Source organism: Channa argus, chromosome 19 (assembly GCF_033026475.1).
Source record: "Channa argus isolate prfri chromosome 19, Channa argus male v1.0, whole genome shotgun sequence".
Taxonomy (NCBI): domain Eukaryota; kingdom Metazoa; phylum Chordata; class Actinopteri; order Anabantiformes; family Channidae; genus Channa; species Channa argus.
In genome coordinates this window covers 8,626,619-8,643,492 of record NC_090215.1, presented here as the reverse complement: position 1 = coordinate 8,643,492, position 16,874 = coordinate 8,626,619, and the positions used below count along the sequence as shown (strand labels likewise).

The window sequence follows — 16,874 nt, the reverse complement described above, 5'->3', positions numbered from 1 at the left end:
AGGACATATATGGAAAGGAGATCAAGTCTCCATATCAGCAGGCATCTGCCTTCGTAAGATATCCCACCAGCTGTGTCGCTTACCCTGGACTCAGAACTAAAATGAGGCTGTGAAAGAACTTGTGAAGCTGAAGAGTTTATCCTAAATCAACTGCTGGTCTTCTTAATCAGTATTAATTGGTTCCTTCCATTTTTCCAGGGCTACATAGGACCTCCTAGCCCCACTTACGCAGTCAGATAAACAACTGTGAGCACTAGGGGCTTATTCAAATTCCTAAATCTGAATATCATAAAAGAAAACAAAACTTGATGAAATGTAATATTTTTATAGTCAAAGACAAACATGGATAGACCTTTTTACTGTAAAGTGGTTTCCATGCTGCTAGGCATGTAGAATTCAGATGGATTTCTGCAATTTAATTGGCTCTAGTTATTGTCGCTTGTATCCCCTGAAACAGCAGATTATTGCCAAGCAATATTAGCCAATTTACTTTTTACTGGCAGCAAAGCGTTGCCTTCATGGCAGATTATTCCTAAGGAACATTTCACAGCATACTGGAACTGTTGGTGCATGAATCTGGGTGTAAACTGGAACACACTTTGATTACAGAATACATTGGAGTCATAGATCAAGGGCACTGATTGCATGCCGGGGACCACAGTAGAGACAGTTCTGACTTCATAAAGTGAACAAATTAAATATTTTATTTTCCTTCTAATAAAATATGTAGAGAATGAAACTATATGTTTCTACAGTAAATGAACATAACGGTTTCTTTAAGTACTTGAATATAATCAGTGTCCACTTCATTATGTCCACTTAGCTAAAAGTCGTGGTTTAATAAATGTATGTTAATGTTCCAGTTCTCATTGTTGATTTCACTCTATGGAAGCAATAGCTCTAGACCTGGAGCACGTGTACCTCTCTGAACCTGAGGAGTTAAACCTGACTGAAAATCAATTAGTGATACCAGCTTTATACTGAACTCGAATTTCCCCAGAGGATCTTTAACTTACTCTGATACTGGTGATGAGGGATTGTAACTCATCAGCCATTTCCTCTGGTGTTTCTGTCAGTGGCTTGACCAGACAGTGAATCTTCTGACTTGCTAACGCTGACTGTCACTCACATGGCAGCAGAACGATACCATGGAGATAAAGAAGCTACAGGAGGGCAGAACTCTCAGCGGAGGCAGATGAATGTATAATGGGTACACACTGGGACTGTTATTCACTCAGTTTTTCCAGGGCACGTGATGTCAGCAAACTGATGTTTTAATTACTGAGAGAAAAGAGACGGCCTCAGTATATTTGGCTGTGACCTGTAAATAATCGCTTGGGAACCACAGACGTTACACAATCTATTGGTACACAGAGCAGCCACTGGGCCAGTATGGTTATTTATTTAGAAAGTGAGATCAGCCCAATCCATCAATCAGGATGTAAAGGTCAAAGCAGGGGTCAAACGTGCACATTGCTTTAAAGATTGTGTCAGCCCAAGTGAAGCACACGACCATGTGGGCACATCAAGTCATGAACGACGCTTCTAGTGGGATCTGTGTGAAACTAAATCAGATGTAGAGTTCACACCACATTTTTGGAGTTGGAGTTTTTATTTTGGCATTATATTTAAGACATTTGTGAGTGTGCCTGCACATGTGTGGTCTTGCTCATTTTTTAAAAAGGATTTCTGTGTTTGCGTCCACACGCAGCATATTTTTGGCAGATCACACAAAAAGCACTGAATTACACGCATGCAGCACAGACAAGAGTCTAATCTAACTCCCACCACAGTCCCGTGGCAAGTAATGAAGCCAAAACCTTTGTCTGCATTATCTAATCTCAGCAGGCCGGTTGCCAAGAAATTGAGGGAGAAACAGTGTGGTGGTTGAACAGAGGTACAAAACGCATGTAATCGGATTAGGCGACCAGCCTATAGGTTACCGGGCTGTTGTCACTCTCCGCCCTACATGGGACGGTGTGCGCACTACTTTTACTTTCTGCTGTTGTTCCACTTTCGGCAGAGTTTCTTCCATCCACGCGCTCTCGGACCAGACAGAACAGCTCAGCGTGGTTTCGTTTTGGAGGCGCGCTACTGAAGATCTGACATCGTGGGCCGCGGTGCCAACTCACCAAAGGTGGCACATGGGCAGGCGAACTTACTGAAATACCTGTCCCACCCTGCATAGCTCAGATTAAAGACTTCAAGTGATTTGGCCTCCTTTAGGTGATGTAACGGATTTCTTTTGGCACGAGAGTCCCATGTCCGTGCACTGCGTGCCTGTCTGCTCTCTACCCCGAGGACAGCGCCCTGGGCTCGGGGGTTAGATGGTGTTGATCACGGACAACCGGGATGGAGGAGCCGCCTCGTCCGTCCGGGTCGTGCAGCAGCCGAAAGTCGGCGGAAACATCGCGCAGGTCCACCCGACCAAAACCGAGGAGCCGGTGACCAACTCACGCGACGAGGACTACCTGGGCTCGTGCGAAGGGGACGACGAAGAGGATGATGGAGGAGGGGACGATGATGATTTCGAAGAAGTTGAGTTTGAGGACTTTGATGACTTGGAAGACTGTCGGAGCATCGCGTCGGATGACTCCTTCTACCCTCCAGATGATGTGTTCGCGGACTCGGAGCGCTCCCCGTCTCCGGAAAGCCCGGAGGCGCTGTCGTTTTTCCAGGCGTGCTGTACCAACAACGCGGCTATCGTCCGGATAATGATACGGCATGGAGTGAAGAAGGAGGAGGTCAAGGAGACGGACAAGAATAACAGGGTATGAAGCTCTTAACGAGACCACTACAACACACACACACACACACACACAGAGAGATACACACACACACACACACACACACCACCGTTCCAACACATGAAAACAAACCGTGTGAGTGCGAGGCTTTGTTAAAAAGTTCAGTTGACAGTTAAAAAAATGAGTAGACAAGTTACGAAGGAAGTCGTATTTTTGTGTTTTGGCTCCAAACGGAAGCACAGACAGCCTCCATCACCCTTCGGCCAGCCGGTGCCACACGCTTTAGTTTCTGATAGAAACCATTAAAAGAGGCTTTGGGAAATCACCCGCTGTGATCTCCGTTGCCTTGAGTGTGTGTGTCATGTGTGTTGTACAGTGGGAATGCACCTAACCACAGCAGTAGAAACTTATGTTCACTAATAATTGAATTTGATAAATTCTTTAACAGCTCAATGTATAATAAAGTATTCATTTGTATTTAAAATGCTACATTTCAAACTTCTTCTTCGCGTTTATTCGATCTAGTGTGAAGGATGAACTTACACCTTAATCCTGACTCATTTTCGCACCAACTCAGCATCATGTCTGTGCATGTTTGTGTGATGACAGACCTCACTTTTGGGAGACGTAGCAACCTCGTGTTTTTAAAAACAAAATCTACTAAATGTTTGGTATGAGGTCACACAGCCATATTTATGTGAATGTAATGATCATCTTTTCACGTTATCTGTCATAATAAAACACTCTCTCTCAGTAATTTCTCCCCCTGAAAATACCTAATATTTCCTAATTTTAACCAAAGGCAATTTATGAAACATTGACAGTTTACTCCCAACATCAATGGAAAGTTTATCTGCTGTCCAATAACTTGTTGATCACTTCACTTTTGCCAAAGAAGTGCAGCCCAGGGCAACGAGATAAATCCATAATAATGGAATACTACCCTGGGATTTATTTGTCCAGACATTGGATTAGCTGACAGGGGGTCACATGTCTCCGTTATCATGTCCTGTTGTGAGTCAGTTTTTTTAATTCTGTGATTCAGTATTTGTCACCCTCTACCCTCTAGTCCATTTGCCCCTTACACAGTTCCACACCCTCACATGAGAATAAACTAAATTATGCAATTACAGACTTCTGGTGGAGAAGTTCACTTTCAGTACCTTGATAGATGCAGAGAAGGGAATTTTTTTAATTAATTATCTTTAAAAGCATGTGTAAACTTCATCCCGTCTATTTTGCCTTTTGTTTTTGGTAGACTACACGTGTTTCTTGTTATCTTACCTACATATATGTAATAACAGATAAGTAAGTGAGAGGGAAGTGTAGAGCATGATGTAAAAGGCCTTCCAAGAAGTTGCCCCCTGTCTTTATTTAGGCCTAGACTCTGTCTTACCTAAAACATTGCTATCAGTACAGATTAGTACTATGTGTGTGTGTGTGTGTGTGTGTGTCTGTGTGTGTACTGCTGGTATGTTTTATTGAGTCCTTGTGACAATATGAAATAAAATACATAGATGAAAACACATGTACTGTACATACACAAACGTTATGGCTCCTACGGTATTTATCATTTATTTCACCAGGTCGTCCGACACTATATACTGTAAGTTATGCAGCAGATCCAATGGGGACACATGTTGTTAGAAATCTGGGAAACTCATTAATTTCTGTGTGCATGTGTACGTGTCTGTGTACTTGTACTACTTGCTACTAAGTGAGGACTAAAAAAAGTATTTCCTTAGTGTGTCAATGGATGTCCTCGCAAAGATAGAGGCATAATTGTGTGTGTGTGTGTGTGTGTGTGCGCGTGCGTATGTGTGTGCGTGTGCGTGCGTATGTGTGTGCAACATCCTGACACAGATGTCAGCATCCTAATATAGCAGACAGCATGACACAGTGTAAACAAGGCAAAGTGTTAAATCCCAAGCTTGGATTTGACCATTATAGTGCCACACTTTTTCCCCTTTTGCACATCAAGCTGTTGATAAGTAATTTTCAGATAGAATTATTTGTTTTTCTTAGAGGACAAAGCAACTATTGAAAAAGGCTTGTAAACTCATATTTGCACTATATGGGTATATTGAGAATACTGTATGTTTTGAGGCTTACAAGATGAGCTGTCAAAATGTTCTTGTTTTTTTCCCCTATTTGAGTCTTTATCTTTATGTCTCAGCACAGCCTTTCAAAAGCAATTCAATTGTACTGTCTGCTGCCAAGTGTCCATGCTGGGACACGATTACAGCAAGTGGAATCACAATCACAATTTAATAAGCCAGACAAACCATTGTTATCACAAACAGACTGTGTCCATCACCTGTACTCTTAGAAAACAGGGTGATTGGTCCATGTGTCAGCTAAACACAGCCTGCATTTATCAGAACACATCACAATAAACAATTATATACACTTGGGTGCAAAAGTTTGGATCCCCTTACTTTAAAATAGAGTAATACAACAGTTTTATTTTCATCAATAAAACATATAATACACATTCAGCGAGTACAAATGTTCCTTCATCAGAAATTAATAAAAATGTATATCTGATTTTATCAAGGATGCTGCAAACTTTTGCACTCTTTTGAACGTTTGTAATTTTCATTGTTTTACTATAGCAATATTTTATTTACATTCCTTGAAAATTTTTGTAACTTTAGATGATGAACAAACTTTGCTCTACTTGTTTTTTCTTCTTCTTTCAAAATTAGGGGATGTGAACCTGTGCACCAAATGGATTTTATATGCAAGACCATGTATTTAGTTCACATTATATATGATTACAGCATAGAAATTCTATATTTCTATAATTTCCGAATGCCTACATTCTCAGCTAAATCTACATTGTCAAGTTAAGGAAGTCAATAAAAGCTGGATCTTGATTGTTAGCAGATCCAATCCATGTCCTCTGTGATCTTGCTGAGAACACTGTGAACTCCCCTTGCAGTGAATTGCATAAGCTGTCACACTCAAAAGAAAAGAACTCCATCAATATCCACACACTCTTATATGCACACAGACCCACATGGCATCCAATCAACCTATAAATGGCCACCCTGCCTGTCAGCTCTCTGACTTTATATATCTCTAACTTTCTCTCTCTCTCTCACACACACACAAACAAACACACACACACACACACACACACACACACACACACACACACACACACACACATACATTAGAACATAACTTTAGAAAACAATGATGATCAGATGGCAAACCAGGATGAACACAGTAACAATAACTGACCAACATGCACATCAACCCTCAGCAATTTAAATGAAGCACACGCGTGTGGAGGGAAAGAACTTTGGCATCGCAGATGTTGCAAGCACGATGCTGCTAGCAAATACAGATGAGTGGAAAAATCAAAGCGACATTCATACAGATCTGATTTGATACAGCCATGTGAACGCTCTGCTGCAGACAGAATAACAGAGAGGCTATTGACAGCAACATGGACCAGTAGCTCTGTGTCAGTGGTGCTTATGGGGTAGGTGATTGAGGGTGGTCTTGCCCGCATGTGTATGCAAGTTTGTGAAGACAAAGATGTAGTGTAAATGCAAAATGAATGGAAAGTTTTATATTTGGTTAATGCAGGATGCAGAGGTGCAGTTTCCTGCTTGGATTATTTGCAGAATTCAGTTTTGGAATCTAAAATTGAAGTAGGGTTAAGGCCTTATGTAAAAAAGAAGGAGATAAGATGGGTTTTTTGAAAGAGTCACATTTGTTTGGGAACTCTACAAGAGAGTCCTCATGTTTAAACAAGTTCCGAGACATTATAGTGTGATTAAACATGCTTCTGTTAAGTTATGAGGCTTAGTTTGTGTATATGAATTTTTGCATGATATGATCGGTCACATGTTCCAGCTGTGGTAGAACGAGCAACACAACAACAGGCATAAGCTGCAAGTCTACTGGTCTGAGAGGGTTATGGGGACAGACCTAACTTCTGTTTAGTTCCATTCATTTTAAGTCAGTCAAATCAAATACATTTTAAGCAAAAACTGTTATGATAAACAACTCACGAAACCCATCATGCTTTTATATCAGTTGTAGTCAAAGTCACATGTATCCATGCCTTTCTGAAGATGCTGTGGTTCTAATGAAAACCTGTTCTTTGGTCTAACTTGAATAATATCAATTGATAACATAATTGAGCGCAGGAAATTTGAAAGGGTTTTGTGTCTTGAGTATTGTGTTATTATTGTTGGAGCCAGTTATTATAGCCTTGCCACATTAACTGTACATAAACAGCTACATCTCTCCCCCCTTACCCCGTGTCTCTCTCACTGATAAGTCTAAGCCTTTCTATTTCTAGCTCTGGATATTCCCCAGATTACTTAGTGTGTGTGTGTGTGTGTGTGTGTGTTGTCTGTTTGCATATGGGCTAATAATAAGCATATGTGTGAACAGTATGTGTTTCGATTGCTTCTGAGTCCAGTGACCTTGACAGGAAATGCAAATTAGTTTAAATCAAATAAATTATTTTTTGGGTAAAATTCTATATACTGTATGTCCTACTGGTTTGTTATGACGTCATGCACTTAGTAGTTATGCAGTGTCTTATATTTTATTGGCAGTTTCATTTCTTCAGGTAGGGCCTCTTCTCTTCCCCTTTATTTCTCCCCATCGCTATCAAATTTAAATGACTTAAACAACTTTTTAGCTAAACAAAAGATGTGCATATAACCCAGTTTAAGGCTGCCTCACAAGATAGCACTCACGTTCCCCAGCAGTAAACAAGCTCTGACGTAACTTTGAACAAAAAAGTTATTATTCTATTATTGAGGTGCCACAAATGAGTTAAAAGCATTTCTTTTCTTCATAAAACACTGTTCTTTTCATGCACACACAGGAGAGAAACAAAATGTAGACCTACGCATACATGTTGGAAGGCTGCTCTTCCAAAACTCCTCAGGATATCTTTAAAATAAAGTTATTTTGATAATATCGCTTAGTAGGTTTCATGTGGTTTGGTCACTACCTGCTGACTGATAACAATCTGGGCATTTGCTACTACAGCTGGACTTAGAATTAAAGATTTTCGAATAACAAAGTGTTAAACTAATAACTAGTTTCCACCCTGACAGTGACAGCTGCTCAAACATTTAAATGTTCCGAAGAGACAAAGAGCTAAGTTAAAAGACAAAGTTACTCAATGCTTACATGATACATTGCTAAGTAAAAAGACAAATACATTTATAGGTCACATGAATGTGCAAACAAGCAAAAAAGTACATGTTACATCTGAAGCTTTATTCAGTGTTATGTATCTTGTATTTTCACATGCTTTATCAACTAGTATAAAAGAAAATGTCAAAAGAACTGTGTTTGAGTCTGCATTACCTTTGTGAGTAAAAATCTTATTTCATGAGGATGGCTACAATCCTACAGAAAAGATTACAGTCAGCAAGGACATACTTTATGTCTACATCCATCGGCATAAAGAAATGAAAGATTTGAAATTGCTCTAGTCTGCATCTTTATTTGGCCTACATACAAAATAAAAACTACTGGTTAGTTTTTGACTTTATATTTTACTGTATCTATCCCTTTACACACACGTGCAGTTCACACACTCATTCATCTCTGGTAATAATGGTCTTGATTGTTTCAGGGTTATTGAGCTGCCAGATACTGTTGTTATTTTTATCCCTTTGGCCTCACGTAGTCGTTGAGAAGGAAATTTGATTCATGTGCATCTCTCGAATTGTGCGTTTCGCTGGTGCTCTCAGATTCTTCAATCACCAATATTGCAAGCAGCTGCTAGTAAAGTGCATCACAATCCGATCAGAATATATGTAACACATACTCCCCTGTGAATGATAGGAATGTACTGAGTAGAAAATTTGAGTCTGGGAAAAAGGTAAAAGTTTAATGCTTGTAGGTGCATGTGGACGAGAAACATTCATACACATGTCTGATGGCTAAGACAGACATGCTGCAGGGCCTTCTGCGAGAACATCACAGCGAGGCTGGAGGGTTGCCAAGAATGTTTGCATGTGTGAGGCTGTGTTCGTGAGCGAGCAACATAGACGAGGTCTACAGAGCTTTCTGGACCTAAGCCAATGGGGGTCAACTTCTTCCCGACAATCCATTTGTTACTCCACAGGACCCCTCTCCATCTTTTCCCTTTAAGACTCTCTGGGCTGACAAAACTCGTGTGCTTACATGTCCAGCTGGCTCACAGCTTGTTTCATTTCAGACAGTTCAATTTGTCATACAGGTGGGTAGAATCAGTGGTAGATGTCCTGTAAAGACATTGTTTTAATGGAACCCTTCATGCCAAATAAATCAAATGTGTAGTTATCAGGCCTATATTTTAATAGGAACATACGGTGCATCTGGAAAGTTTTCACAGCGCTTAACTTTTTCCAGATTTTGTTATGTTACAGCCTTATTCCAAAATGGAGAAAAATCATTATTTTCCTCAAAATTCTACAAACAATGCCCCATAGTGACAACATGAAAAAAGTTTTTTTTAAATCTTTGCAAAAGTATTAATCAAAAATGAAAAAAAAAGAATCAAATTGAGTTGATTGGACATGATATGGAAAAGCATACAGCTGCCTATATAAAAGGTCCCACAGTTAACAGTGCATGTCAGAGCACAAACCAAGCCATGAAGTCCAAGGAAGGTCTAAAGACCTCAGAGACAGTATTGTATCGAGGCACAGATCTGGGGAAGGGTACTGAACAATTTCTGCAGAATTGAAGGTCCCAATGAGCACAGTGGCCTCCATCATCTGTAAATGGAAGAAGTTTGGAACCACCAGGAATCTTCCTAACGCAGGCTCCTCGGCCAAACCAAGAACCCGATGGTCACTCTGAAAGAGCTCCAGCGTTTCTCTGTGGAGAGAGGAAACCTTCCGGCCTGAATGCCAAGTGTCATGTCTGGAGGAAACCAGGCACCGCTCACCTCCTGGCCAATACCATCCGTACAGTAAAGCATGGTGGTGGCAGCATTATGGTGTGGGGATGTTTTTCTGCAGCAGGAATTGGATGACTAGTCAAGATCGAGGGAAAGATGAATGCAGCAACGTACAGAGGCATCCTTGATGGAAACCTGTTCCAGAGCGCCCTGGACCTCAGACTGGGACTACAGTTCATCTTTCAACAGGCCAACTACCCTAAGCACACAGGCAAGATAACAAAGGAGTGGCTACGGGACAACTCTGTGAATGTCCTTGAGTGGCTCAGCCAGAGCCCAGACTTGAACCCGATTGAACATCTCTGGAGAGATCTGAAAATAGCTGTGGACAGACGCTCCCCATCCAACCTGATGGAGCATGAGAGGAACTGCAAAGAAGACTGGGAGAAACAGCCCAAAAAACAGGTGTGTCAAGCTTATAGCATCATACTCAAAAAAGATTTGAGGCTGTAAGTGGTGCTAAAGTATTAGGCAAAGGCATGGATACTTGTACAGTAACTTTTTATTTTTAATACATTTGCAAAGATTTCAAACGAACTTCTTTCATGTTGTCATCATGGGGTATTGAAAATAATGATTTTGATTCATTTTGTAATAAGACTGTAACATATCAAAATGTGGAAAAAGTTAAGTGCTGTGAACTTTCTGGATGCACTGTATATTTTCAGCTTGACAAAGAAAATCCAAGTAAAGGCAGAGGGGGCATAATCCCACCTACACTTCCAAAAATTGCTATAATTATAGGAATAATCAGACTACAACATATTTTGGGAATATTGCCCCTGTTGAGTCATGAAAATTGTGACTGTTAGATTGGTTACATGTATGTGTAGCTGTAGCTTTGATGTTGGTTAAATTCCGGATTATTTTAACATGTATCTAATAGAACGTAGCCATTTTCTCAGGGTTCTTATGTTTTGAGTTCAATCACTGCCAGTAATGTAGATGAACACATATAGCAACTGTAGCTTTTTACATGTGTGAGAGTGAGTAGATATGGGGGAAGATGGCACAAACTTTGTGAGTTTTCCATAAACCTTCAGGTCCTCTCTGTACCAACCTTAGCCATTAATATATTCATTCATTTCAGTGAGAAAGAACTTCTGGTACATCCGTTTACTGCAGTTACACAGTGTGCTCAGGAGCCAAGACCAAAAACTCATTGTGCCAAGAGGTGCACAGTATCAAGGAGAGTTTATGTGCTTTTATAAAGAGAACATCATGTCACAGAAACAGGTTTATGAATCACGTCTAGAATCAAGGAATATTAAACGTGGAACAAATAGTAACAGCTTATCTAAATACTGTGCTGGAAAGTTTGAATTATTGGCTTCATTCTGATTTGTACTGTCTATGGCACAGATCCCATGATCACATTCTCTTAAATATACAGAACAAAATTTAATACTATAGGGGTCTCTGACATACGCTGCAATAAAGTCCATTTAGGTGGAGCAGCTGCTGAAAGATGATAAATTGAAGAAGTGTATAAATATCAAAAGGTAAAATTGCAACAAGGAAAATTCAAGGTAATTAAAAAAAAAATTGACTACTCTCATTACGTAGCTGTAGCACCATTTAACACCTGTCTAAACAACAGAGTGATATTATCTGACTGCTTCAAATTTCAAATTTTTAGATAGCTTTGGCTTTACAACACAAGCTTGTCAAGTATTAAAAGGAAGCAGAGCCTCAAGCATCATTTTGGGCTTTTGTCTACTATTGTTGGCATTGTATGAACCACCATTTGGGGTGATTGTGGCACAGGAAGGTAGAGCGGTCGTCCACTAATCTCGCAGTTGTTGGTTCAATCCCCTGGCTCCGGTCACATGTCGAAGTGTCGAATTCCCTGTAAAGGCTAAATTAAATGCAAAACGTACAATTTATATATACAATTTAGGCCTTTGGCAGAAAAGAGACAAAACTTTCCACTGCAGATTTACTTATTTGTAAATTTGTCAATTCTGACTACCTGTATGTATTCCATTCATGACCCATCTAGTGAGATACACCCTTTCTAAAGGCAATATTTAATCTATAAATAATCATATATATGATATCTCAATTGACAACTCTGTGTTCATGAATTGTGCTCTCAGCATCTCTCCTTTCTTACTGGCATTAAACTTGTTTGTGTTGGCTGATGAAGTGAGCACCTCCCGGAAAGTACCCAACTTTAACATACATTTTCCAGGACTCACGTAACAATAAACTCAAATAAACTCAAATTTACAGATTAACATTTACACTTTTACTCTCACTTTGATCTCAGATTGGGCTGTTGGTTGCATGTTACCAAGGTTATGTGGATGTCGTCATAGCACTGTCTCAGTGCCCATACCTGGATGTCAACTGGCAGGACAGCGAAGGAAACACAGCTCTCATCACTGCTGCACAGGCAGGTAAGTTTTACACACACACACACACACACACACACACACAAATGTCTACAATAATACAATGTCAGACACAGGCTTAGATACACTCACGCAGTAGATAAAAGACACACAGACACAAATAGACAGATGCAAGCAGTTTTGCACTAACACTGACAGATGAAGATACACAGACAAGAATAAAAACACAAGTCTGCACCAACTCCATTTAAGATTTTGGAAACAGAAGTGACATGTGTGTTGTGTGAAAGTGAATAAGGAGCAGCCACTCTTGTCTGTCCAAAATATAGTGGACAAGTTAGAATCGGTGCTTGGCAGGTCTTTTCCAAGTTAACATTATGTTTGCAGACTGCACATTGTGACCTACACCATCTGCTGTCCTTCCCTCTGCTCTTCAAGGCCACATAACAATCACCAACTATTTGCTGAACTACTACTCTGGGTTGGACATTGAGAGGAGAAACTGCCATGGCTTCACCGCTCTGATGAAAGCTGCCATGCAGGGCAGGGTGGATTGTGTGCGCTCACTAATGATGGCAGGTGAGGCAAATGTGTGCAATTGCACAAAATGTACTAAACAAAAAAAGGTAAGTGTGTGGTCTTCATGCAAATGTGTTGACATAAATGAACAATTTAAGTACATTTATTTTTTGTTGAGTATTTTTACTGATTGCTTGGGTCATAAATATGCAACTAATAGAGGCCAGGGGTTTTACTCCCTCTTGATACCAACTTGAGTTTAATGGTGGAAATAACATTTTTAGATCTTGTTCATTTTGGCTTTTTTTCCATCTGTGAACTAGCTGGTGAATTGTTTTTCAATTAAGTCTGACCACACTCTTTCCCTGAGCTTAACCAACTGCTGTAACTACCGAAAACACAACTGTGCCACTTGAAGTTGTATAAAATCTCAATTTTTAGGAGACAGTTTTAGTTTGAGTTTGACATATTTTGCACTTTTTGGCATCTCTACCAGGGGCTTCTCTGAATGCGAGGGACTTTGGCCGCCACTTGACTGCTAGGGAGTGGGCCTTATTTACAGGCCGGTATGATACTGCCTGTGTGATGACGCGCCTAATGGAACGGCCCTGTCCACACCAGTACAATGATACATTCAGGTACAACTCATACCATTATCTCTTTATTTGTGTCATGTGCAGTGTCTCATATTCTACTCAGGAGATAAAATGTATCCTCAAACGTCTCCCAGTCTAGAGTGGGCTCCACTGGCATCGTTAGTAGCCAAAGCCCAGGAGCCCCGCGGCTGTCTGAAGAGGCTCTCCGATACGTTGAGAAATGTTTTCAACATCACAAACGTCACCAACCCTGAGGATGATGGCGTTATCGACCACATGGTTTCTGTTACAACAGCCATGAGGAGCCCCTTCATTGCCGTGACATGTCGTACAGTGAGTAAATAAGCTGTGGATGTTTTCTGTTCATTATCTGTTTATTCGTTCTGACTTATCCCTCAATCATACGCACTCTGAAACAAATTAAAGTAATGCTAGGTTTTGTAATGTTTATGTTTCATAAAACTAATGTGCAGAAAAACTAAAGATAATATCGCAATAATACCTCTATGAAATAACCCAGATGGCACTGTTGCTATTAGAGTGCTCCTAATATTATACTACTGATTTAAAACAAGTTAAACGGATCAGAGACTGTTGATTTTGTTTCAGGTGTGCCCTGACAGTCCCCCCAGTGTGGGAAAACGACACTATGCAGTTCCTGAGATCATTCACCAGCAACGCACCAAGGAGCTCCGCTCCATCAACCCTGACAGGATGGACAGCCACCTCAAGCTCTTCCAGAATTCCCGGGTGACACTAGTGGCCAAGAACTCAGCAGCCCGCAGGGCGAGCCTCCAGCACCAGAGCCTGGTGCCTCGGCACAGGAGCTCCAACCTGGGCTTGACGGCTTATAACGAAGCCCTGGAGGTGCGAAGGACAAGCCTTCTTCCCGTGCACATGATGCTGAGAAGGAGCAGTGTCAGGCCGGACCTCACCATTCCTAAAGTGAGGGTGTCCAAGGCACCTGCACCCACTTATGAACCAGAAAAAATTCGGAAGAAGAGCGTGAAAGATGGAGGCGGGCAACTGCTGCAGATTCCAAAGTGGAGATACAAGGAGCTAAAAGAAGAAAGAAAGAAAGCTGAGGAGGCTGAACGGAAGAGGCTGGAGGCTGTAACTAAGAGACACCTTGCGGCTGTAAAACGGAAATAATGCTATTGCCCCAAAGGATGTGATGGACAATGATGGACAAGTGCTTCAGTGCTGGACATACAAGTTTTTTCTACAATCTCATAAGCTCAGGGTGAGTTTACAATCACCAGCAGTGTTCCTAATAAAAAGGCTGCTGAAGGTAGCTTGTCCTGCTCAATTTTGCCTTCAATTTCAGAAGGATGTAGGCTGGCCTCCTGTGGCTTTGTGATGTCAAACAGCCATGGGGTTTGATACTTGAAATGTTTTTAAGTAACTTATTTTTCATATTTATTTATTGCTTTTTAATAGATATTCAAGTCTATATTTTGTTACACTTTGGTTGCTTAATGCAGCATTTTTGTAGTGTGTAACACTGTTCTGTGGCAGAAACACTCTTCTTTAAGTAAAACTGTGTTCAAACTTACAGAAGAATTTTATTAAGAATATTATAGAATGATGTCTTTAAAATACTAAATGATGTGCAAGCTCAACGTACATGAAGGTTTGTCTTGAACTAACAGCAATATTTGAAATATTTTTTCTTTCGCATTATGATGACAATCCAATGAATGTATTTCGCAGATTGGGATGCTTTTAAATGGCAAACTTTTAAACTTTGTATTTGTATTCAACACAGTCTTTAAATACTAATGTGTAAAAAATACATATATTTCTAGATTACATTTTCAAGACCGAGCCAGAAATGCAGAGAACTATCTTTCCAGCAAGAATTGCAAAGTGCAAAATCACAGTGACACTGATTATTTAGTGAAACAGTAAAATAAATGAGACTCTGGGAGGTGAGTGATTGGTGTGGATGACATGAACAAAATAAATACTTCTGCTGACAGTCATTTTCTTATGTGGTTTTAATATAGCCAACAAGAGAAATGCTCTTCTGCTAGAATTTTATATGTCTCAGCCAGCCACGTTGTGCTGGAGAGCTAATAAGAAAATGATGGGATTGAGTGTCTTCCACCATTTTCATAAAACATCTTACTGTAGCACTAGGTGCATGTGTTTTATCTGCTAACGATAAAATTTTTTTTTGAGAAACTGAGCCTTGGTCATTGAAGGCATAATCGCTAACATATGGACCGACCCTTTGGTCAGTTTCCTGTTTCAACTTTACAACAATGAAAATAATGAGCTGAAAAGTGGCTGTGAGTTTGAATATACAGAGTCACAGTAATATAACATTGTCAGGGTTTTTGAGGGCACAATTTCACGGTCTTAACTCCTCTTGGCGATTGCAGCTTAAGTGTTATCCAAGAGTGTGTGTCTAATATATATGGTGATGAGTTGCTAAGAGGTTACAAGGGCACTCCATAGCCCAATTGTTTCTTCAAATAAACTTCATTGACTCCTGAGTAGCAATCTGCTTAGATACTACCAGCGGAAGTCATTTGAACACCACAAAAGGTGAGCAAAGTGCAAATTTACCCCACGGTTAAATAAGTAGCTGCAGGATTAACAACATAAGAGAATGTTTTATGCAGAAAAATAGTTTTGCAGCAAGTGCGGTATCACAGCCAATGTCTAGTTTGTGCATTTAGTTTAGAAGCCACCTGTGTCTGCTGACCATGAGCAACAACTAGGCCTATCTTGTTGTCAATGAAACAAAGCACATTAATAAAGCGTCCACATAAAAATGAGAACAAGCAAAAAACACATTTGAATACAGAATATGTAAAATACCTTTCTATGTGCCACATGGTTGTACTTATGCGGAGGAGTGAACTGCGTGGCGGGGGGTGGGGGGGGTGGGGGGGGGGGTGGAAGGGGTAGGAGGTGGGGGGGCGCATCAAATGATATTTAGGTCATTGTTGTAGCTCTGGCAGCTGTTGGTCTAGATTGTAAACAGAGATTATGAAGCGCTTCAAGCTTGGTCAGCGATTCTTTCCTTCCTCCACTCCTCCCCCAGCTTGACCCAGATCCCTCACAGAAATTCAAAAATAAACAGCATTACTGGCCATTGCTATGATGGTCCATTATGTCATGGTGTGATGCTACAGGCGTGGATTTAGACAGGATGACCTGATTTGAGACTAGTGCTGAACGCTTGTGTCAGAAAACCTGTGAACTCTGAAGGGGGGAATATTTGACTGGAGCCCTCTGCTGGTTATTTCTGCATGTTAATGGCATTGTGCATTTTTGAGTGTATGACACCGTCTTTCCCCCTAGATATGGAATGAGATCATCATAAAGTGGTCTTTGTCCAACATCCGTATGCCAAAGACACAAACTCCACCCTGTGTACAAAAATCCACAGTGGTCCCTGCAAGAGTTTAATAATAATGTGTAAAAATGTCATAAATCTCACACCTTAGTTCAAGTAATAATAGGCAATACCATCTTAATGATTTGCATGTCTTTAGATTACTGCGTAATATACCGTATGTTATTTGTATTAGATTGTTGTTACACACTTTTAAAATTTTAAATATGAAATATTAACTACGGTCATGTGCCTGCATTTAGCAATGAGTGCTTGTTTTTTCCTCTCTGGTAAATTGAACATTTCGAAACAACACTTTATGAAAAAAAAAAAAAAATACTACCCTATGGGTCATAATGAATCTCTCCATAT

At 40.3% G+C, this 16,874-nt stretch overlaps 1 protein-coding gene across 1 annotated transcript; it reads left to right on the top strand.

The window, feature by feature from the left end:
• Window positions 1-2,024: 2,024 nt before the first annotated feature.
• ankrd33ba (ankyrin repeat domain 33ba) lies at window positions 2,025-15,205 on the top strand. The gene is made up of 6 exons (XM_067486891.1): window positions 2,025-2,771; window positions 11,954-12,083; window positions 12,477-12,617; window positions 13,054-13,195; window positions 13,288-13,486; window positions 13,763-15,205. The coding sequence occupies exons 1-6, from the start codon at window positions 2,328-2,330 to the stop codon at window positions 14,303-14,305; spliced, it is 1,599 nt and encodes a 532-aa protein (XP_067342992.1). The 5' UTR covers window positions 2,025-2,327; the 3' UTR covers window positions 14,306-15,205.
• Window positions 15,206-16,874: the final 1,669 nt, after the last annotated feature.

Excerpts from the sequence above, each read along its gene's own strand:
- ankrd33ba (XM_067486891.1), top strand. The coding sequence starts at position 2,328 with ATGGTGTTGATCACGGACAACCGGGATGGAGGAGCCGCCTCGTCCGTC. Across the intron at positions 12,084-12,476 it reads CATCACTGCTGCACAGGCAG|GCCACATAACAATCACCAAC; the intron begins GTAAGTTTTACA and ends CTGCTCTTCAAG. Across the intron at positions 12,618-13,053 it reads GCGCTCACTAATGATGGCAG|GGGCTTCTCTGAATGCGAGG; the intron begins GTGAGGCAAATG and ends CATCTCTACCAG.